The sequence below is a fragment of the Coregonus clupeaformis genome, unplaced genomic scaffold (genome assembly GCF_020615455.1).
Source record: "Coregonus clupeaformis isolate EN_2021a unplaced genomic scaffold, ASM2061545v1 scaf0761, whole genome shotgun sequence".
Classification (NCBI taxonomy): domain Eukaryota; kingdom Metazoa; phylum Chordata; class Actinopteri; order Salmoniformes; family Salmonidae; genus Coregonus; species Coregonus clupeaformis.
The window spans coordinates 75254-99571 of NW_025534216.1; the positions used below are offsets into that span (position 1 = coordinate 75254).

General features: G+C 42.7%; 1 protein-coding gene across 1 annotated transcript; it reads left to right on the forward strand.

The window, feature by feature from the left end:
- Positions 1 to 716: 716 nt before the first annotated feature.
- LOC123485608 (C-type lectin domain family 4 member E-like) lies at positions 717 to 20090 on the forward strand. Its single transcript, XM_045216639.1, has 6 exons — positions 717 to 1023; positions 18017 to 18118; positions 18376 to 18513; positions 18626 to 18768; positions 18898 to 19001; positions 19918 to 20090. The coding sequence occupies exons 1-6, from the start codon at positions 921 to 923 to the stop codon at positions 20075 to 20077; spliced, it is 750 nt and encodes a 249-aa protein (XP_045072574.1). The 5' UTR covers positions 717 to 920; the 3' UTR covers positions 20078 to 20090.
- Positions 20091 to 24318: the final 4228 nt, after the last annotated feature.

A 24318-nucleotide genomic window follows, 5' to 3' on the forward strand; every position in this document is an offset into this window, starting at 1 on the left:
ACACACACACACACACACACGAAGCATGCACTCACGCATGCACGCACACAAAACTAAGTAGGTATATATCACTCAATAGCTGTTGTCAATGTTAAGATGTACAGTTCATTATGTAACATTGCATGTAGGCTCTATAAAAATCTCTCTCTCTACCTCACTCTCTCCCTCTACCTCTTTTAATTAGCAACATGTCATGTGATTTGCCATGTGGGCTTCTGATAAGTTGATTCATTATTTTCATAAATCACTTTTATAACAAGAAAAACAAAAGCACAGATTAATAAATAAAGGAACAATGTCCTCTGAGGTCTGCCAGCTTCCTGATTGAATGTGATTGGATCTTTAAAAAAGTGTGACCTGCAGTTGGACACAAGCAGAGGGCAGAACAGAACTTAGAGGACACACACTGTTCACAGGCAGACCCGCACGCACCCACCAACGCACGCACGTCTGTGAAGTTCCCCTTTAAAACCTCTGACAAAGATGCAGACAGATTTCTTACACACACTTCTGAGTATTTCCTGACACTGACGTCACACACAGACAGCATAGATAGAAAAAAAATTACCTTATATGGCAATCGATGGCCAGTCACGGAGTGCAAGACATAATGTGACTTCCTTATGAACAGGCCTTGCGAAATATTACATCCTGCTTGAAAGTGATTGGATACTTAAAACATTCTATCAGCTGCAGTGCACCACAGACAGACATCAGAGAGGAACCAATAGAGACGCATATCAGAGCAGCTACTCAACTACTGGTCATTGAAGTTAGAATCATTCAGTAGATATTACCATTGCGAGTCAGTTAGAAGGGTAATCATAATTAAGTTAACACTATAAGAGGTCAGACAGACTGAATTAGTTGATTAATTGATTGATTGGGGTAATCATTGATATTCGGTACAGTTCGTTAAGATGGCCAGCTACAGCAACAAACAGGTGATTGAATTAAACAAAGTTACTGAAGAAAACCGGAACAGAGCAACAAGGAGCGTGAAGACTGAGACCCATCTCTCAGGTAGAAAGAATGATCTCTATCTTTCTCTCTCTCACACGCGGAGGCCGGCAGTTGTGAACACACTAACGGAACGCATGCACGCACACACACACACACACACACACACACACACACACTCACTCACTCACTCACTAACACCACGTAATAGTTCTGTCTTCTGTGTGGTTCAGTTGGTACAGAGCGTGTGGTTCAAAACCAGCTGGGGTCCCGTACACTAAAATGTATCAATTCAATGTATTTTTTTACTTCACTTATCGAAACTATTTGGAACTATTTAAAGACGATCAATTGAAAATAACCTTTTTAAACAACAACACAGGGGACACCCCGCCACTGTATTTGGTAAACAGCTGAGGGACGGAGCTGGAAAAATATAACCACTCTCAAATTCATAGAGAGAGATATGTATGCAAGGACTGACGAGATCAAAATGATAGTTTTAACCATCTGAAGCTATATGGTGTTTGTTTACAATTTCATCGTGAAACAAGCTAATATTTTGGGTCGTGATGGGGTTAGACGTTTCAACTAAGCTCATGAGGCATTTACAGTAAAAGTTACATTTTCAAGTATCAATGGGGAAATATCGTTAATTTAGAAATCACAAATTGCACATTTTAAGTCATGCTGCAGCTATATTGTGTAATTTTGGCAATTTAATCATACAGTAGCTTCCTGTTTATCATATTTGAGATGACTGCAAGCTTGAGCAAACATTTGCTGCCAACCCTCAATCTCTATATAAATCTAGAATCGGCTTCCTATTTCGCAACAAAGCCTCCTTCACTCATGCTGCCAAACATGCCCTCGTAAAACTGACTATCCTACCGATCCTTGACTTCGGCGATGTCATTTACAAAATAGCCTCCAACACTCTACTCAGCAAATTGGATGTAGTCTATCACAGTGCCATCCGTTTTGTCTCCAAAGCCCCATACACTACCCACCACTGTGACCTGTACGCTCTTGTTGGCTGGTCCTCACTACATGTTCGTCGTCAAACCCACTGGCTCCAGGCCATCTATAAATCACTGCTAGGCAAATCCTCGCCTTATCTTAGCTCATTGGTCACCATAGCAGCACCCACCCGTAGTCTGCGCTCCAGCAGGTATATCTCACTGGTCATTCCCAAAGCCAACACCTCCTTTGGCCGCCATTCCTTCCAGTTCTCTGCTGCCAATGACTGGAACGAATTACAAAAATCTCTGAAGCTGGAGACTCTTATCTCCCTCAATAACTTTAAGCATCAGTTGTCAGAGCACCTTACCGATCACTGCACCTGTACACAGCCCATCTGAAATTAGCCCACCCAACTACCTCATCCCTATATTGTTATTTATTTTGCTCTTTTGCACCCCAGTATCTCTATTTGCACATAATCTCTTGCACATCTAGCATTCCAGTGTTAATACTATTGTAATTATTTTGCACTATAGCCTATTTATTGCCTTACCTCCATAACTTGCTACATTTGCACACACTGTATATATATTTTCTGTTGTATTTTTGACTTTATGTTTTTTACCCCATATGTAACCTCTGTGTTGTTTTTATTGCACTGCTTTGCTTTATCTTGGCCAGGTCGCAGTTGTAAATGAGAACCTGTTCTCAACTGGCTTACCTGGTTAAATAAAGGTGAAATAAAAAATAAAATATAAAATATACATTTAAATTTTTTACATTTTAGTCATTTAGCAGACGCTCTTATCCAGAGCGACTTACAGGAGCAATTAGGGTTAAGTGCCTTGCTCAAGGGCACATTTACGTCATTTAGCAGACGCTCTTATCCAGAGCGACTTACAAATTGGTGCATTCACCCTATAGCCAGTGGGATAACCACTTTCCACTTTTTTTTTTTTGGGGGGTGGTGGAGGCTGAAGGATTACTTTATCCTATCCCAGGTATTCTTTAAAGAGGTGGGGTTTCAAATGTCTCCGGAAGGTGGTGAGTGACTCCGCTGTCCTGGCGTCGTGAGGGAGCTTGTTCCACCATTGGGGTGCCAGAGCAGCGAACAGTTTTGACTGGGCTGAGCGGGAACTATGCTTCCGCAGAGGAAGGGAGCCAGCAGGCCAGAGGTGGATGAACGCAATGCCCTCGTTTGGGTGTAGGGACTGATCAGAGCCCGAAGGTACGGAGGTGCCGTTCCCCTCACTGCTCCATAGGCAAGCACCATGGTCTTGTAACGGATGCGAGCTTCAACTGGAAGCCAGTGGAGTGTGCGGAGGAGGGGGGTGACGTGAGAGAACTTGGGAAGGTTGAACACCAGACGGGCTGCGGCATTCTGGATGAGTTGTAGGGGTTTAATGGCACAGGCAGGGAGGCCAGCCAACAGCGAGTTGCAGTAATCCAGACGGGAGATGACAAGTGCCTGGATTAGGACCTGTGCCGCTTCCTGTGTAAGGCAGGGTCGTACTCTCCGAATGTTGTAGAGCATGAACCTGCAGGATCGGGTCACCGCCTTGATGTTAGCGGAGAACGACAGGGTGTTGTCCAGGGTCACGCCAAGGCTCTTCGCACTCTGGGATGAGGACACAACGGAGTTGTCAACCGTGATGGCGAGATCATGGAACGGGCAGGTAGCTTAGTGGTTAAGAGCGTTGTGCCAGTAACCGAAAGGTCGCTGGTTCTAATCCCCGAGCCGACTAGGTGAAAAATCTGTCGATGTGCCCTTGAGCAAGGCACTTAACCCTAATTGCTCCCCGTTGCCGAAGACGTGGATGTCGATTAAGGCAGCCCCCCGCACCTCTCTGATTCAGAGGGGTTGGGTTAAATGCGGAAGACACATTTCAGTTGAATGCATTCAGTTGTACAACTGACTAGATATCTCCCTTTCCCTTTCCCTTTCCCCGGGAGGAAGAGCAGCTCCGTCTTGCCAGGGTTCAGCTTGAGGTGGTGATCCGTCATCCATACTGATATGTCTGCCAGACATGCAGAGATGCGATTCGCCACCTGGTTATCAGAAGGGGGTCCCAAATGCTTCCCTATTAGCACAGTTGACAGTTGCTTTGACCAGGGCCCATAGGGGTCTGTTCAAACGTAGTGCACCATATATGGAATAGGGGGCCATTTGGGACTTCCCCTTTTCTAATTCACTATTTTTGACCAGGGCCCATGGAGCAGATATACAGTATAGATTTTATTATCACAATGTAGTTAAGTAATGACAAAGCAAGTATCACAATTCCAGAAATGTTTCAATATTTTTGACACACAAAAACACACCCGTTGTAATTATGTAGTACAAAGAAATGTGCACCCTGTTCACAACGGTCTTTTGTTTTGTGGCGCGTGAGTTTCAAGTTTGAGGAAGCTTACCCTAGCATTTCTACTGATCTGCGTGCCAGTTCTGATTTTCATGTGTATTTTCGTGGAACAGTTTAATTTCAATAAAGTTTTTGTTTCTCAAAATCAACCAGCCTGCCAAATGGACACATTGATACACCTTGATTGGCTTAATAAATTAGCGCATGGAACTAAGCAATATAGCCTATAGGCCAATGTAGCAGTAGTATAACTTCCATTGTCAACTAAGTAAAAATGAATAAACCCCACAAATAAAAACAGAAAATATCCTGATGAAAATGCAGGTTCTTTCAATCTCATTCATCTCTTTACTCTGCCTGTCTGCCTCCCTTTCAGTCTTGACTTGCGCTATCACTAGTGAAGTGCAACGTTGTATCAAATCAATCAGTTAGTGAAGGGCAACATTGTATCAAATCAATCAACTGGGTCCGGCCCAATGACTGTTTATATGGAGGTCCGGCCGGAAGCTGACGCTAGCGAACTTGCAACATTTAATCAACTAGCCTATTCCGGGCCCTCAGAGTTTTTTGTGCCAGTAAGCTCGGGAGAGACACAGCTGTTTTCACGCAAAGGGAGATGTGTTCAGGTATTTTATGACATTTCTACTGGATATATGCTATCTTCAGGACATGACATTTTGCTGTTTCACACCGTGGACTGGTGTTTATCGAAAGGGAGAGTGTTGGAAAGATTTTTTAAATACTTTGAGGAACTAACATTCACAACTGAAATTCAATAATACTGACTTCTTTGACTTACTGTGTGCGGAGAGAAACAAAAATACTGTGAAGCTCAGCTTATTAGTGATGGTGAGTTAAAGCAATCAGAAATCAGACATCCCCAAATGGCACTTACCTACACTTGCACGCAGCAGGCCAGTTAGCCTACATCTATGCATGCTCTGGCACAAACTCTCCGTCAATGTTAAGAGGACAGAGAAACCAGAAACATGCTCATTGCTGACATGGAGCACTCTAAACAAAACACAATGAAAACATTTACAAAACTCGTAACTGATCGTATGAAATAAAACAAAACTAATCTTGGCACCACACTGCCAGGTCTCTGACCTCCTCGCTGTAGGCCGTCTCATCGTCGTAGGTGATCAGGCCTACCACCGTTGTGTCGTCGGCAAACTTAATGATGGTGTTGGAGTTGGTCGCGGCCACCCAGTCATGGGTGAACAAAGAGTACAGAAAGGGACTGAGCATGCACCCCTGAGGGACCCCATGTTGAGGGTCAGTGTGGCGGATATGTTGTTGCCTACCCTCACCACCTGGGGGCAGCCCGTCAGGAAGTCTAGGATCCAGTTGCAGAGGGAGTTGTTTGATCCCAGGGTCCTTAGTTTAGTGTTGAGCTTGGAGGGCACTATGGTGTTGAACTCTGAGCTGAAGTCAATGACGAGCATAGAGATTGTATCATCTGTGGATCTGTGGGGAGGTATGCGAATTGGAGTGGGTCCAAGGTGTTTGGGATGATGGTGTTGAACTGAGCCATGACCAGCCTTTCACAACATTTCATGGCTACAGGTGTGAGTGCTACAGGGCGATAGTCATTTAGACAGTTTAATTAGGCATTCTTGGGCGCAGGGACTATGGTGGTCTGCTTGAAACATGTAGGTATTACAGACTGGGTCAGGGAGAGGTTGAAAATGTCATTGAAACACTTTCCAGTTGCTCAGCGCATGCTCTGAGTATGCGTCCTGGTAATTTGTCTGTGAATGCTAACCTGTTTAAAGGTCTTAGTCATGGAGAGCGTGATCACACAGTAGTCCGGAACAGCTGGTGCTCTCCTGCATGGTTTAGTGTTGCTAGCCTCAAAGCAAGCATAGCAGGTATACTACATTACCAAAAGTATGTGGACACCTGCTTGTCGAACATCTCATTCTAAAATAATGGGCATTAATATGGAGTTTGTCCCACCTTTGCTGCTATAACAGCCTCCACTCTTCTGGGAAGACTTTCCACTAGATGTTGGAACATTGCTGCGGGGACTTGCTTTCATTCAGCCACAAGAGCATTAGTGAGATCAGGCACGGATGTTAGGCGATTAGGCCTGGCTTGCAGTCGGCATTCCAATTCATCCCAAAGGTGTTCATTTGGAGTTCAGGACTCTGTGCAGGTCAGTCAAGTTCTTCCACACCGATCTCGACAAACCATTTCTGTATGGACCTCGCTTTGTGCACAGGGTCATTGTCATGATAAAACAGCAAAGGGCCTTCCCCAAACTTTTGCCCCAAAGTTGGAAGCACAGAATCGTCTAGAATGTCATAGTATGCTGTAGCGTTAAGATTTCCCTTCACTGGAACTAATGGGCCTAGCCCGAACCATAAAAAAACGTCCCAGACCATTATTCTTCCTCCACCCAACTTTACAGTTGGCACTATGCATTCGGGCAGGTAGCGTTCTCTTGTTATCCGCCAAACCCAGATTTGTCCGTCGGACTGCCAGATGGTGAAGCGTGATTCATCACTCCAGAGAACACGTTTCCACTGCTCCATAGTCCAATGACGGCGAGCTTTACAGCACTTTAGCCGACGCTTGGCATTGCACATGGTGATCTTAGGCTTCTGTGCGGCTGCTATTGTACTGATGTTGCTTCCAGAGGCAGTTTGGACTGAGGATAGACAATTTTTACGCGCTTCAGCACTCGGCGGTCCCGTTCTGTGAGCTTGTGTGGCCTACCACTTCACAGCTGAGACGTTGTTGCTCCTATACATTTCCACTTTACAATAATAGCACTCACAGTTGACCGGGGCAGCTCTAGCAGGGCAGAAATTTGACTGACTTGTTGGAAAGGTGGCATCCTATGATGGTGCCACATTGAAAGTCACTGAGCTCTTCAGTAAGGCCTTTCTACTGCCAGTGTTTTTCTATGGAGATTGCATGGCTGTGTGCTCAATTTTATACACCTGTCAGCAACGGGTGTGTCTGAAATAGCCAAATCTACTGATTTGAAGGGGAGTCCACATACTTTTGTATATACAGTGGGAGAACAAGTATTTGATACACTGCCAATTTTGCAGGTTTTCCTACTTACAAAACATGTAGAGGTCTGTAATTTTTATCATAGGTACACTTCAACTGTGAGAGACGGAATCTAAAACAAAAATCACATTGTATGATTTTTAAGTAATTAATTTGCATTTTATTGCATGACATAAGTATTTGATACATCAGAAAAGCAGAACTTAATATTTGGTACAGAAACCTTTGTTTGCAATTACAGAGATCATACGTTTCCTGTAGGTCTTGACCAGGTTTGCACACAATGCAGCAGGGATTTTGGCCCACTCCTCCATACAGACCTTCTCCAGATCCTTCAGGTTTCGGGGCTGTCACTGGGCAATACGGACTTTCAGCTCCCTCCAAAGATTTTCTATTGGGTTCAGGTCTGGAGACTGGCTAGGCCACTCCAGGACCTTGAGATGCTTCTTACGGAGCCACTCCTTAGTTGCCCTGGCTGTGTGTTTCGGGTCGTTGTCATGCTGGAAGACCCAGCCACGACCCATCTTCAATGCTCTTACTGAGGGAAGGAGATTGTTGGCCAAGATCTCGCGATACATGGCGCCATCCATCCTCCCCTCAATACGGTGCATTCATCCTGTCCCCTTTGCAGAAAAGCATCCCCAAAGAATGATGTTTCCACCTCCATGTATCACGGTTGGGATGGTGTTCTTGGGGTTGTACTCATCCTTCTTCTTCCTCCAAACACGGCGAGTGGAGTTTAGACCAAAAAACTCTATTTTTGTCTCATCAGACTACATGACCTTCTCCCATTCCTCCTCTGGATCATCCAGATGGTCATTGGCAAACTTCAGACGGGCCTGGACATGCGCTGGCTTGAGCAGTGGGACCTTGCGTGCGCTGCAGGATATTTCATCCATGACGGCGTAGTGTGTTACTAATGGTTTTCTTTGAGATTGTGGTCCCAGCTCTCATCAGGTCATTGACCAGGTCCTGCCGTGTAGTTCTGGGCTGATCCCTCACCTTCCTCATGATCATTGATGCCCCACGAGGTGAGATCTTGCATGGAGCCCCAGACCGAGGGTGATTGACCGTCATCTTGAACTTCTTCCATTTTCTAATAATTGCGCCAACAGTTGTTGCCTTCTCACCAAGCTGCTTGCCTATTGTCCTGTAGCCCATCCCAGCCTTGTGCAGGTCTACAATGTTATCCCTGATGTCCTTACACAGCTCTCTGGTCTTGGCCATTGTGGAGAGGTTGGAGTCTGTTTGATTGAGTGTGTGGACAAGTGTCTTTTATACAGGTAACGAGTTCAAACAGGTGCAGTTAATACAGGTAATGAGTGGAGAACAGGAGGGCTTCTTAAAGAAAAACTAACAGGTCTGTGAGAGCCAGAATTCTTACTGGTTGGTAGGTGATCAAATACTTATGTCATGCTATAAAATGCAAATTAATTACTTAAAAATCATACAATGTGATTTTCTGGATTTTTGTTTTAGATTCCGTCTCTCACAGTTGAAGTGTACCTATGATAAAAATTACAGACCTCTACATGCTTTGTAAGTAGGAAAACCTGCAAAATCGGCAGTGTATCAAATACTTGTTCTCCCCACTGTATAGTGTAACTAGCTTGTCTGGTAGGCTCGCGTCACTGGACAAATCACTGCTGGGTTTCCCTTTGTAATAGTTTGCAAGTCCTGCCACATCTAACGAGCGTCAGAACCTGTGTAGTAGGATTCGATTTTGGTCCTGTATTGAAGCTTTGCCTGTTTGATGGTTCATCGTAGGAGGTAGCGGGATTTCTTATAAGGGTCTGGATTAGTGTCCCGCTCCTTGAAAGTGGCAGCTCTAGCCTTTAGCCAAATGCCGATATTGCCTGTAATCCATAGCTTCTGGTTGGGTTATGTACGTCTGGTCAATATGGGGACGATGTCATCGATGCACTTACTAATGAAGCTGGTCACTGATGTGGTAAATTCTTCAATGCCATAGGATGAATCCCAGAACATATTCCAGTCTGTCGTAGAGAAACAGTCCTGTAGCTTAACATTCGCTTCATTGCACCACTTCTGTATTGAGCGCGTGATTGGTACTTCCTGTTTTAGTTATTGCTTGTAGGCAAGAATCAGGAGGATAGAGTTATGGTAAGATTTGCCAAATGGAGGGCAAGGGAGAGCTTTGTATGTGTCTCGGTGTGTGGAGTAAAGGTGATTTAGAGATTTTTCAGTTCCAGTTGCACAGGTGACGTGCAAGTAGAAATTAGGTAAAACAGACTAAAGTTTTCCTGCATTAAAGTCAACGGCCACTAGGAGTGCCACCTCTGGGTGAGCATTTTCTTGTTTGCTAATGGCCATATACAGCTCCTTGAGTGAGGTCTTAGTGCCAGCATCGGTTTGTGGTGGTAAAAACACAGCTACAAAAAATATAGATGAAAACTCTCTTGGTAAATATTATGGTCTACAGATTATCATGAGGTATTCTAACTCAGGTGAGCAGAATCTTGAGACTTCCTTGATAACACCAGATGTTGTTAACAAAGAGACACACACCACCTCCCTGCCACCACCGTTCTGTCCTGCCGGTGTACAGAAAAAACAGCTAGATTCATATTTACCATGTCCTTGTTCAGCCACGACTCGGGGCATACTTTTATTTCACTGTACAGCCTTACCTATGGATTGTGGATCAATGAAAGGGGGTGTCAGTCTACTCAGTTACACACACGGAACACAACTGTGAAGAGTTTACACAACTATTAGGATTGTGGGTTAGTTAGATCACAAATATGTCTAAACTACAGTTGTTGAGTGAAAATGTGATCGAGATGTACAGTGGGGAAAAAAAGTATTTAGTCAGCCACCAATTGTGCAAGTTCTCCCACTTAAAATATGAGAGAGGCCTGTAATTTTCATCATAGGTACACGTCAACTATGTATTTTGTCACCTACAAACAAGCAAGATTTCTGGCTCTCACAGACCTGTAACTTCTTCTTTAAGAGGCTCCTCTGTCCTCCACTCGTTACCTGTATTAATGGCACCTGTTTGAACTTGTTATCAGTATAAAAGACAACTGTCCACAACCTCAAACAGTAACACTCCAAACTCCACTATGGCCAAGACCAAAGAGCTGTCAAAGGACACCAGAAACAAAATTGTAGACCTGCACCAGGCTGGGAAGACTGATTCTGCAATAGGTAAGCAGCTTGGTTTGAAGAAATCAACTGTGGGAGCAATTATTAGAAAATGGAAGACAAACAAGACCACTGATAATCTCCCTCGATGATAATCTCCCTCGATCTGGGGCTCCACGCAAGATCTCACCCCGTGGGGTCAAAATGATCACAAGAACGGTGAGCAAAAATCCCAGAACCACACGGGGGAACTAGTGAATGACCTGCAGAGAGCTGGGACCAAAGTAAAAAAGCCTACCATCAGTAACACACTACGCCGCCAGGGACTCAAATCCTGCAGTGCCAGACGTGTCCCCCTGCTTAAGCCAGTACATGTCCAGGCCCGTCTGAAGTTTGCTAGAGTGCATTTGGATGATCCAGAAGAGGATTGGGAGAATGTCATATGGTCAGATGAAACCAAAATAGAACTTTTTGGAAAAATCTCAATTTGTTGTGTTTGGAGGACAAAGAATGCTGAGTTGCATCCAAAGAACACCATACCTACTGTGAAGCATGGGGGTGGAAACATCATGCTTTGGGGCTGTTTTTCTGCAAAGGGACCAGGACGACTGATCCGTGTAAAGGAAAGAATGAATGGGGCCATGTATTGTGAGATTTTGAGTGAAAGCCTCCTTCCATCAGCAAGGGCATTGAAGATGAAACGTGGCTGGGTCTTTCAGCAAGACAATGATCCCAAACACACCGCCCGGCCAACGAAGGAGTGGCTTCGTAAGAAGCATTTCAAGGTCCTGGAGTGGGCTAGCCAGTCTCCAGATCTCAACCCCATAGATAATCTTTGGAGGGAGTTGAAAGTCCATGTTGCCCAGCAACAGCCCCAAAACATCACTGCTCTAGAGGAGATCTGCATGGAGGAATGGGCCAAAATACCAGCAACAGTGTGTGAAAACCTTGTGAAGACTTACAGAAAACGTTTGACCTGTGTCATTGCCAACAAAGGGTATATAACAAAGTATTGAGAAACTTTTGTTATTGACCAAATACTTATATTCCACCATAATTTGCAAATAAATTCATAAAAAAATCCTACAATGTGATTTTCTGGAATTTTTTTTCTCATTTTGTCTGTCATAGTTGACGTGTACGTATGATGAAAATTACAGGCCTCTCTCATCTTTTTAAGTGGGAGAACTTGCACAATTGGTGGCTGACTAAATACTTTTTTCCCCCACTGTAGTTGTCCCTGATTGCACTGACTTTGCTCACAGCTGCTTGTTTGAAGAAGTGTACTTACTGTGATCAAGATGTAGTTGTCCCACTGGCTATCCTAAGTTGAACGCACCAATTTGTAAGTCGCTCTGGATAAGAGTGTCTGCTAAATGACTTCAATGTAAAATGTAAATGTAAAACAGGAAGAAGACAAAGGACAAAGAGATCTGTCAGAAGATGGGAACAACAAGCAGGATCATGTGGATCAACACTGTTAGGAAATCAAAGCATCTCTGAATCATTCAAGCTGTGGGTTTCAGATAAATAGAACCATGATTTCCTTTTTTTAAATGTTCAGTGGAGGAGGAAATGGACTTGTGGAAGTGAATCAATACTGTGGAAGAGCCACAACTGTTTCCTCATAGTGACGCAAGAAAACATACTGATTTCCTCTCCTCACCAAGTTCAATTGCGCAGAGGGGGTCTTCATAAGGTGATGCTGTAAAGGTTGTGATGTTGCAGTTTCTGTGTATGTATGTGTAACTTTATTTCCACTTGAGAGCAAGATGCCCCTTGACACTGATCCTAGCTTGAAAATTACAAAGGTTAAGACAACAGCGTCACAATAATGCAGGGTTGCTAAACCCAGAAGCACAACATTGCAAGACTTCCTGGAACACTTGCAAAACAGACCAAACACACCAGGTCGGCGTTTGGGGAAGTCAATGAGAGATGTGAAAAATTCTTCCTTAGTTGTTAATTTTCTCAAAATCTAAAGGCACAACCTAGATTCAACCCAATGTCTTAATTAGTTCTACATGTTATTACTCCATCCTCATGAATGTGACAAAATCAACTTTATATGTCCTGTACATGGGCACGTCGGCGCAAGATGACTATTAGACCCAATGACGTGTTTCTGCGCATGAGCTTCTCTAGCCAACGTCGCCATGACATCGCCTACAAATGTGATCAGGGATTTCTATTAGAGTCGCAGTTTTAGCATATCTTCATACTGCACTGTCTTAGCTACCGCTCTGAATCAACCATGGGACCAGCTCAAGCATTGTAGCAATGCAGCCTAGGCAGAAGGCAAGCGATCCAAGCAATTTTGACAAAAACAATGGATATATTTTTGTTGTGCAAAATTTGGTAGAATCTTAATTCAAATGATTCACAGCTGTAATTGCAGCAAAAAGGTGCTTCCACCAAGTATTAACTCAGGGGGGTGGAGACCTATCCAATTATGATATTTCAGTTTTCTTTGTTCTATAACTGTCTTTCACTTTGAAAATGTGGAGTAGATTGTGTAGATCTGTAGAAAATATATCGAATTAAACCCTTTTAAGATGTAATTTTAAGGCAGCAAAATGTGATAAAAGATCAAGGGGGGTGTAGACGTTCTATAAGCACTGTCCTGTAGCATAGTAGGTCTATAATATGTTACACCAGAAACACCTCCTCAGTCATTTCTTATCTGAAGAACTCAACAGCACTGTAGGCAGGATATATGCTTTGATTGAAACAAAATAGGCCTACAAGAAAGGCTAATAGTTATGTTAACACCATCTGGGTTGATTACCTCACAAAACAGTAATTCAAGAAGATCTAAATGCATATTCCCATGAAAATGATTGAAATGATTGGAATGCAGTTTGGACATTTCATCAGTAAAACGTGAGGAATTATCATTCAAGATTGACAGTGATGTTTGCCTATTTTGAAATTAGGTATGCCTAATTTGATGTTTTGAGGTTATTAAAATAAAAGTTTTTCTAGAGACAAACGATGACATCATTCTTTGTTTTATGCGCTCCCTCACCTAAACAAATATCACTACACCACTAGTTACAGTGGCTCCTAAAGACATGATTGACATCAGGAAAGGAGGGTAGGCTATCAGCTAATCATTGATTTTGATGATTGATGTTAATCTGCATTATTTTATTTACTGATTGTGATTAGTCTTCAATGCTCTTAAATAATAACTTCATAATATAACCTAATGTTCATAATGTTCTAACTCATGATATATGGCTGGCTAGTGGCTTCAAATCAAATCAAATCAAATGTTATTGTCCACATGCGCCCGAATACAACAGGTGCAGACATTACAATGAAATGTTTACTTACAGCCCCTAACCAACAGTGCATTTATTTTTAATAAAAAGTAAAATAAAACAACATCAAAAAAGTGTGGAGAAAAAAAGAGCAGAAGTAAAATAAAATAACAGTAGGGAGGCTATATTTACAGGGGGGTACCGGTGCAGAGTCAATGTGCGGGGGCACCGGCTAGTTGAGGTAGTTGAAGTAATATGTACATGTGGGTAGAGTTAAAGTGACTATGCATAAATAATTACCAGAGTAGCAGCAGCGTAAAAAGGTGGAGTGGGGGTGGGAGGGCAGTGCAAATAGTCCGGGTAGCCATGATTAGCTGTTCAGGAGTCTTATGGCTTGGGGGTAGAAGCTGTTGAGAAGTCTGTTGGACCTAGACTTGGCACTCCTGTACCGCTTGCCGTGCGGTAGCAGAGAGAACAGTCTATGACTAGGGTGGCTGGAGTCTTTGACAATTTTGAGGGCCTTCCTCTGACATCACCTGGTATAGAGGTCCTGGATGGCAGGAAGCTTGGCCCCAGTGATGTAATGGGACGTACGCACTACCCTCTGTAGTGCCTTGCGGTCGGAGGCCAAGCAGTTGCCATACCAGGTGGTGATGCAACCAGTCAGGATGCTCTCGATGGTGCAGCTGTAGAATTTTTTGAGGATCTGAGGACCCATGCCAAATCTTTTCAGTTTCCTGAGGGGGAATAGGCTTTGTCGTGCCCTCTTCACGACTGTCTTGGTGTGTTTGGACCATGATAGTTCGTTGGTGATGTGGACACCAAGGAACTTGAAGCTCTCAACCTGTTCCACTACAGCCCCGTCGATGAGAATGGGGGCGTGCTCAGTCCTCTTTGTTTTCCTGTAGTCCACAATCATCTCCTTTGTCTTGGTCATGTTGAGGGAGAGAGGTTGTTATCCTGGCACCACACGGCCAGGTCTCTGACCTCCTCTCTATAGGCTGTCTCATCGTTGTCGGTGATCAGGCCTACCACTGTTGTGTCGTCTGCAAACTTAATGACGGTGTTGGAGTCGTGCCTGGCCATGCAGTCATGGGTGAACAGGGAGTACACGGGGGACTGAGCACGCACCCCTGAAGGGCCCCGTGTTGAGGATCAGTGTGGCAGATGTGTTGTTACCTACCCTTACCACCTGGGGGCGGCCCGTCAGGAAGTCCAGGATCCATTTGCAGAGGAAGGTGTTTAGTCCCAGGATCCTTAGCTTAGTGATGAGCTTTGAGGGCACTATGGTGTTGAATGCTGAGCTGTAGTCAATGAATAGCATTCTCACGTAGGTGTTCCTCTTGTCCATGTGGGAAAGGGCAGTGTGGAGTGCAATAGAGATTGCATCATCTGTGGATCTGTTGGGGCGGTATGCAAATTGGAGTGGGTCTAGGGTTTCTGGGATAATGGTGTTGATGTGAGCCATGACCAGCCTTTCAAAGCACTTCATGGCTACAGACGTCAGTGCTACGGGTCGGTAGTCATTTAGGCAGGTTATCTTAGTGTCCTTGGGCACGGGGACTATGGTGGTCTGCTTGAAACATGTTGGTATTACAGACTCAGTCAGGGACATGTTGAAAATGTCAGTGAAGACACTTGCCAGTTGGTCAGCATATGCTCAGAGTACACGTCCTGGTAAGCCATCTGGCCCTGCGGCCTTGTGAATGTTGACCTGCTTAAAAGTCTTACTCACATCGGCTACGGAGAGCGTGATCACATAGTCCTCGGGAACAGCTGGTGCTCTCATGCATGCTTTAGTGTTGCTTGCCTCGAAGCGAGCATAGAAGTGGTTTAGCTCGTCTGGAAGTCTTGTGTCACTGGGCAGCTCATGGCTGTGCTTCCCTTTGTAGTCTGTAATAGTTTTCAAAACCCTGCCACATCCGACGAGCGTCAGAGCCGGTGTAGTATGAATCAACCTTAGCCCTGTATTGACTCTTTGCCTGTTTGATGGTTCGTTGGAGGGCATAGCGGGATTTCTTATAAGCGTCCGGGTTAGAGTCCCACTCCTTGAAAGCGGCAGCTCTACCCTTTAGCTCAGTGCGGATGTTTCCTGTAATCCATGACTTCTGGTTGGGGTATGTACGTAAGGTCACTGTGGGGACGACATCATCGATGCACTTATTGATGAAGCCAGTGATGATGTGGTGTACTCCTCAATGCTATCTGAAGAATCCCGGAACATGTTCCAGTCTGTGCTAGCAAAACAGTCCTGTAGCTTAGAATCTGTGTCATCTGACCACTTTTTTATTAACCGAGTCACTGGTGCTTCCTGCTTTAGTTTTTGCTTATAAGCAGGAATCAGGAGGATAGAGTTATGGTCAGATTTCTCAAATGGAGGGCGAGGGAGAGCTTTGTATGCGTCTCTGTGTGTGGAGTAAAGGTGGTCTAGAGTTTTTTTCCTCTGGTTGCACATTTAACATGCTGGTAGAAATTAGGTAGAACAGATTTAAGTTTCCCTGAATTAAAGTCCCCGGCCACTAGGAGCACTGCCTCTGGATGAGCGGTTTCCTGTTGATTTATGGCCTTATACAGCTCATTCAGTGCAATCTTAGTGCCAGCATTGGTTTGTGGTGGTAAATAGACAGCTATGAAAAATATAGATGAAAACTCTCTTGGTAAATAGTGTGGTCTACAGCTTATCATAAGATACTCTACCTCAGGCGAGCAAAACCTCGAGACTTCCTTAGTATTTGATTTTGTGCACCAGCTGTTGTTTACAAATATACACAGACCGCCACCCCTTGTCTTACCGGAGTCAGCCATTCTATCCTGCCGATGTAGCGTATAGCCCGCTAGCTGTATGTTGTCCATTTCGTCGTTCATTCACGACTCCGTGAAACATAAGATGTTACAGTTTTTAATGTCCTGTTGGTAGGATAACCGTAATCTTAAATCATCCAATTTGTTCTCTAATGATTGAAGATTGGCTAATAGGATTGATGGCAGAGGCAGTTTACTCGCTCGCCGTCGGATCCTTACAAGGCACCCCGACCTACGTCCACGATATTTCCGTCTTTTCCTCATGCGAATGATGGGGATTTGGGCCTTGTCGGGTGTCTGTGGGATATCTTTCGCGCCGCCTTGTTGAAGAAAAAATCTTCGTCCAATACGAGGTGAGTAATCGCTGTCCTGATATCCAGAAGCTCTTTTTGATTATAAGAGACGATGGCAGAAACATTATGTACAAAATAAATTACAAATAACGAGGAAAAACAAATAGTCAATACCTTTTACTTTTAAAGTTAATTTCCTGACATTTTACACATTTTGCCATAAGGAGTAGAGAAAATGTTGCCGTTTTAAAGCAAGCTTTCTGCTATTCTAATCATTTTGCCATGGACTGGAGAGACATTTTTGCATTTTTAAAGCACATTTCCTGCAATTCTACACATTTTGTCAAGACTTATGACATGTTAATGATACATGAGTGAGAGTGACAAAATAAGTAAATGGGGAAACCCTGGAGGCCAGGGCCCCTGGGAACACATCCTATGTGCCCGGTCGGTATTCGGCCATGAGTACAAAGAGTTTAGATAGCTGGCTAGACTAACTGACAATCTAAAAATTGTTAGCTGACAAGGCTAATAGAGTGACTGACGTAACAAGAGAAAAACTGCTGATGCAAAACCTAATTTCCAAATTGCATATTGTGTATTCACATTGTGTATTCTCTACAAAGTTGAGACCCCGACTGAGTGGTTGCTTTCTCAGATCTGTATTCAAACAGTTTTAAAGAGTTGTAATTTTTTGGGATCTGTATTCAAAAAGTTATAGTGACCTCCAAAGAAACTATTTCTTCCCCCGGAAAAATTGTTACTTGCCAAAAAGTATAATTAAAACTATAGAAATCTCAAGTCACATACACACACACACACACACACACACACACACACACACAAAGACAAAGACTTACACATGACACAAAAACACTGAAAAATGCTAATTGATAGCAAGCCCCAGTGGAAGTTTTTTATAATGATTTTACCTTGAATGTAAATATAAAAATAGCTGTATGTTTTCAGGGTATTTAGATGTATTAATGTAATTATGTGCTGCTAACATGTCATACTGATATGGTAACCTCCTCTAAAACAGCATTGAGAAACAGTCCTCTTGTAGCTGGTCATGGACCAACACCACCCTCGTCTACGTGTGTTTGTTTGTGTGTACGTGTGCGTGTATGTGTGCATGGGAACGTTGTGTATGTGGGTGTGTGTGTGTGTGGGTATGTGTGCATGGGAACGTTGTGCATGTGTGTTCTCACATCAGTGTGTATCTCCTCAGGACCTGAGGATTCAGGGAGAAGACTCTACAGGATGGTTGCTGTGAGCTTTGGGATGCTGTGTGTTCTACAAGTCACGCTCAACATCTCCCTGAGACTTGTCTGTGAGTGTATTGTTATCTAATCATTACACTATATCAGTTTTTCACAAGGTCCCAAATTCAGATGAATGTTGTTATCTGTGTAACTAAATTCCTCCTCTGTTAGACATGTTCAAGGAACTAACAAAACACATCCAAAATATTCTGTCCACTTTTAGCAGACTGTATAGACCTTCAGTTTTTAACACCTGCCAATTACAGTAGAAGTAAGAAATGGTGTTTTCACCAGTAGCTACAGTATATGTATCAATCCTTTCTAGATAACAGAGGCATGGGAGATAAAACCAATGTGACTGCAGAGAGAGACCAGCTACAGACCAGTTACAACAACCTGACTAAAGAGAGAGACCAGCTACAGAAGGAGAGAGATGATCTCAAAAGAAAGTTCTCTAATCTGAGTGAGTTCACCTAATAAATGATCATAACATCACATGCCTAATATGCAGTCAACTTGTGTTTGTATTCTTCAATAATAGGTGCAGTATAATAATTCATGTTTTTGTCTTGTAGAACAAACCTGTCCTAAAGGCTGGCAGAAGTTTGAATCCAGTTGGTACTTCCTGTCTACTGAGACTAAAACCTGGATGGAGAGCAGAGAGGACTGTCTGGAGAGAGGAGCTGACCTAGTCATCGTAAACAGTGATAAGGAACAGGTGAGAGAACAGAGAGAGAGAGAGATATGGGGGGGGTTATGATCAAACATCCTTGGTCAGTAATGTATCTTCCAGTATTTAACGCATTTAGCCTATTGCAGTTGACAATATCAGTATCTTTATCAACAGGAGTTTCTCTTTGGCCTCGATAAGAGAGCCTGGATTGGTCTGACTGACTCTGTTACTGAGGGGACCTGGAGATGGGTGGACCGCACACCACTGACCACCCCAAGGTAAGAGACTACTGCTCTAATAACACTGACCACAGTGTAAGGGGTAGGTCTGATTCTCTGTGTTGTTCATAATCCAATGACTACAAGGTTGAGATTTGATCCTCCTGGTGTAATATGGAGACTTAACAAATTACATATTGCTTCAAATCTTGTTTTCACTCATAGATGTCATTCCACAAGCACTAAAGATATAGCATAGAAACCAAGTACTATTTGCATTTGAAAATGTCATTCAAAAAATACAACTAAAGTTTTGGTTGTTTGTCCATGCTTGGTGAGGTATCTTCATTTTAAAGCTAAAAAAACATGTATTTAGGATGATGTTTTCTACCACAGTGTCTGACTATTTACTTTGACCCCTTTTTGTTGTTGATTTTTGTACTGGCTCTCTTCCACTGGCTCTATGCACCCTCACTAGACTCTACCCACACACACACACACACACACACACACACACATATTACATTGACACACCAACACACACTCACACACACACACACACACACTACCTACGCTCACACACACACACACACTCATACATAGACACACCTTCACACTTTTCTCATGCACTGCTGCTACTCTGTTTATTATCTAACCTGATTGCCTTGACACTTTTACCCCTACCTACATGTACATAGTACCTAAATTACCTCAACTACCTCGTACCCCTGCACATTGACTCGGTACCGGTATTCCTTGTATAAAGCCTCGTTATTGTTATTTTATTGTGTTACTATTTTCCTTTTTTTTATTTAGAAAATGTAGTATTTCTTTTTTTCTAACATTTTAACTCTGCATTTTTGGGAAAGGACCCGTAAGTAAGCATTTCATGGTAAAGTGTAAGCCTGTTGTATTTGGCGCATGTGACAAATCAAATGTTTATTATTTAATTTTCTCTGTCTTGTTTACCCTGTAGTTACTGGTACCAACAGCAGCCTGACAATGGTAATGACGACCCAGCAAATGGGGAGGAGGACTGTGTTGAGCTGAACACAGAAACATGGCTTCCTGTAAAGGCATGGAATGACCAGTCATGTGAAGACAATCGTCACTGGATTTGTGAAAAACGGGTTTAACAACACCATGACAACAGAGGAGGCTGGTGGGAGGGTGGGAGGGTGGGCGGGCTCATTGTAATGACTGGAATGGAATCTATGGAACGGTATCAAACACATCAAACATGTAGAAAACACGTTCGACTCCGTTCCATTAATTCCATTCCAGCCATTACAATGAGCCTGTCCTCCTATAGCTCCTCCCACCAGCCTCCTCTTCATGACATCATACTGTAACACAGATACCTGAGTGACGGAAATGAAGCGCCTTGCACTCTTGGCCTACACGCTAGCAGTGAACATTTTTGCCGAAACATAACACCATGTTCCATATCTCACTGCTTTCTTCCACATGCTGTGCTCTCCTGACGCCAATTAATCAACACTTTTTTATATTAATTCAATGGATTGTGGTCGGTAAACCCATGGAATATGGTGTTAGGTAATTGCATACCTACTATTAATAATATATTTATTGAGATCTATTAGCATATAGGGTAATATGGAGCAACTAGCCCCCCACTCCCTAATTCTCACAGTAACCACTTTATGTCACCAATTTATTTTCCAACACTTTCCCTGATTGCCACTAATCTTGATCAACTTAAACTTTATGTCTCATGCATTTTTAAATCACTAGCAAAACGATTCAGAGGTAAGTTGATCTAATATTTTGTCATTTAGAAAACGTTATATAGATAATTTTATTAAGTTAGATCTATAAACGTTTTATATATAAACACCATTATGGGAGCCTAAAGATACATAATCCACTTGTTTGAAGATAAAAATTGTAATCAGATTTTAATAAAGCAGTCAAATGTAAGAGGGTACAAGTCAATGGTACCTAAAGTATTATTTTCCAAATCATCTACAAGTAACTTTGAGTTACATATTATTGTTTTTGATACTTTAGGATGATTTGGCGTGGAAACCTCATGATAGTGGGGCTCCACATGTTGATGTTGGTCACATTACTGTTAACTAATGTGAGTTTATGCTGCGTGCACGGTGCAGTTCCAAATTGTTACAAAGGGTGGCCGCCTAGACCAAAAAATAATTTTTGCAGTAAATATTATTCTGGTTATGTGCACTGAAGCAGGATTGGGATTTTAGGCTGCCATCCTTTGGATTATGTTGGAACTGCGTAAACTCACATTAGCAGTTGGCTTGTGTTATATCTGTAGAATGGGGGGACACAGCACTTTTAAAGATAATATGTACAAACTCGGGCACCAAACACACTTGAAAATCATAATTGTATATTTATTTGTGGTAATAAAATCACAGATTCCAATGTCAATTAGCTACTTATTTAATTACACAAAAACACCACCTCCTCCCCCTGAGAACATTTTTGTGGGTTTTACTGTAGTGACACATCACAATTTTACACATATGTACACACCAGCATACAATCCTTTCTCCAACTAAATATTCACAATGTTTGCAAGTTATTATACACAGTAATAGGATGTTAGTACATCCATGCAGATCTCTGTTCTCCTGAACGCTCCTCTGTCTGTCTTGTGTAGGCCTTCTCTCTCTCTCTCTCTTATATATATATATATATACAGTGAGCTCCATAATTCATTGGACAGTGACACTTTTTTTGTTATTTTGGTTCTGTACTCTAGCACTTTGAGTTTGAAAGGATACAATGACAATGAGGGTGAAGTACAGACTGTCAGCTTTAATTTGAGGGTATATTCATACATATCGGATGAACCGTTTAGAAATTATAGAAGCTTTTGTACATGGTCCCCCCTTTTTCGGGCATCAAAAAACATTGGACAGTTTAACATAATGTAGAATAAAGTAATCATTGTTAATATTTGGTCGCATATCCTTTGCATGCAATGACTGCTTGAAGTCTGCGATGCATTGACATCACCAGACGCTGGGTATCTTCCCTGGTGATGCTCTGCCAGGCCTGTACTGCAGCCATCTTCAGTTCCTGCTTATTTTGGGGACTTATTGCCTTCAGTCTCCTCTTCAGCATGTAAAATGCATGTTCAATTGGATTCAGATCCGGTGATTGACTCGGCCAGTCAAGGATTTTCCACTTTTTGGCCATCAAAAACCCCTTTGTTGCTCTAGCAGTATGTTTAGGGTCATTGTCTTGTTGCATGATGAAGTGCCGTCCAATGAGTTTGGAGGCATTTGGTTTTATCTGAGCAGATAAAATATTTCTATAGACTTCAGAATTCATTGTTCTACTTCTGTCTGCAGTCACATCATCGATGAAGTTAAGTGAGCCTGTTCCACTGGCAGCCATACAGGCCCAAGCCATAACACCCCCTCCACCATGTTTCACGGATGAGGTGGTATGCTTTGGATCATGGGCATTTCTTTTTTTTCTCCACACTTTCCTCTTTCCATCACTCTGGTACATGTTAATCTTTGTCTCATCTGTCCACAATACTTTTTTCAAGAACTCTTGGGGCTCTTTTAGGTGCTTTTTAGGAAACTGTAATCTCGCCTTTCTGTTCTTCAGGCTTATCAGTGGTTTGCATCTTGTAGTGTACCCTCTGTAGTCCTGCTGGTGTAGTCTTCTACGTATGGTAGACTTTGACACATCTACACCTGCATCCAGGAGAGTGTTTTTGATCTGTTGGGCTGTTGTCAGGGGGGTTTTCTTCACCATAGAGAGTATTCTCCGGTCATCCACTACAGTGGTCTTCCTCGGTCTACCGGGTCTTTTGACATAATTGAGTTCACCGGTTGTTTTTTTCTTGTTAATGATGAACCAAACTGTTGACTTGGGCATGGCCAGGGTTTTGCAATGTTCCTGATTGATTGATTTTCATTTCTGAGCCTTATGACGGCCAGCTTCATTTGCATCGACACTGCTGTCTTCCTCATGTTGTCACACCACAACAACAACCTCCAAAGGCAATAGCAAAGTCTAGAATCAATGCTATTCATCAACAGCTCTCCTGCATTCACTAACGACACAAATGAATACACCTGCCTAACGACACACATCTGTGAAGCCAATTTAACAAATACTTGTAGTACCTTAAAATGGGGGACCATGTATAAAAGGTGCTATCATTTCTAAACAGTTCATCCGATATATATGAAAATACCCTCAAATTAAAGCTGACAGTCTGCACTTCACCCTCATTGTCATTGTATCCTTTCAAACTCAAAGTGCTAGAGTACAGAACCAAAATAACAAAAAAAGTGTCACTGTCCAATGAATTATGGAGCTCACTGTATATATATATATATAGTCCTGTGTTCTCCTCTCTCTGTCCTGTCTGCTCCTCACTCCCCTCTGTTCCATGGTGTCTGATGTTCTGCTTTCCTAGATCCTTTATATTATTACTTTATATTATTACAAAGATGGAATAGTATCAGCATTCTGAACACACACACACACACACACACACACACACACACACACACACACACACACACACACACACACACACACAAATAAGCAATGTGAAGAACAGGAAAACTGGCAAATTATGTTTAATTTAATTGAGCTAAAGGTAAAATCTGAGATAATTTATATTCCTTAATGATAATAGCAGTTCAACTCAATCTTAAAGCTGATGAGCATTGAACTGTCAACCTATCACTAACCACAATACCTTTGTTCTCTCTCTCTGTTCTCCTGTACTCTCCTCTGTCTGTCCTGTGGGCCTCTGTCTCTCTATGTAGATGTAGAATAATATCAGTGCATTTGCAATTGTATTGTAAACACACATACACACAAAATCACTTACTCCTGCAAATAGAATGACCGTCTCAGTGTTTGCTGAGCTCCATCTCTCGAGCTCTAGCTCCCTCTTTCTCAAGAAGAAATTCTGTAAGTCCATCTTCTACAAGTTGGAAAAACAATGTTAACGCAGCCATCCAGCTTTGATCTTTCAACAGTTAATTGAGCTCAGGTTACCAAAAGTAGCTAACGTCATGTTGGTCTTTGATGCCCTTCAAGTTAGCAAGCTAAATAGCTTTATTTGCATATTTTTTTGCATATTTGGACAGTAATTGATTAGACAGTAATTGGTTAGTTAGTGATACTTTTCGTGTGGTGAACAGAGCTCCAGCAGTTGGATTTAGTGTCCAGTGTCCAGATAGCTAATAATCTACTGTCATACCATTTGCTAGACTGGATAGTCCCTAGCGTTACTTAGCTAGCTTAACGCTATCTGTCAGTGCAGCTTTTGAGTCAACATGTTGAAACGTAGCTAAATTTACTTGAATCTGGCTTACTGTGAGGTCAATAACTCTGAATATGTCATCAT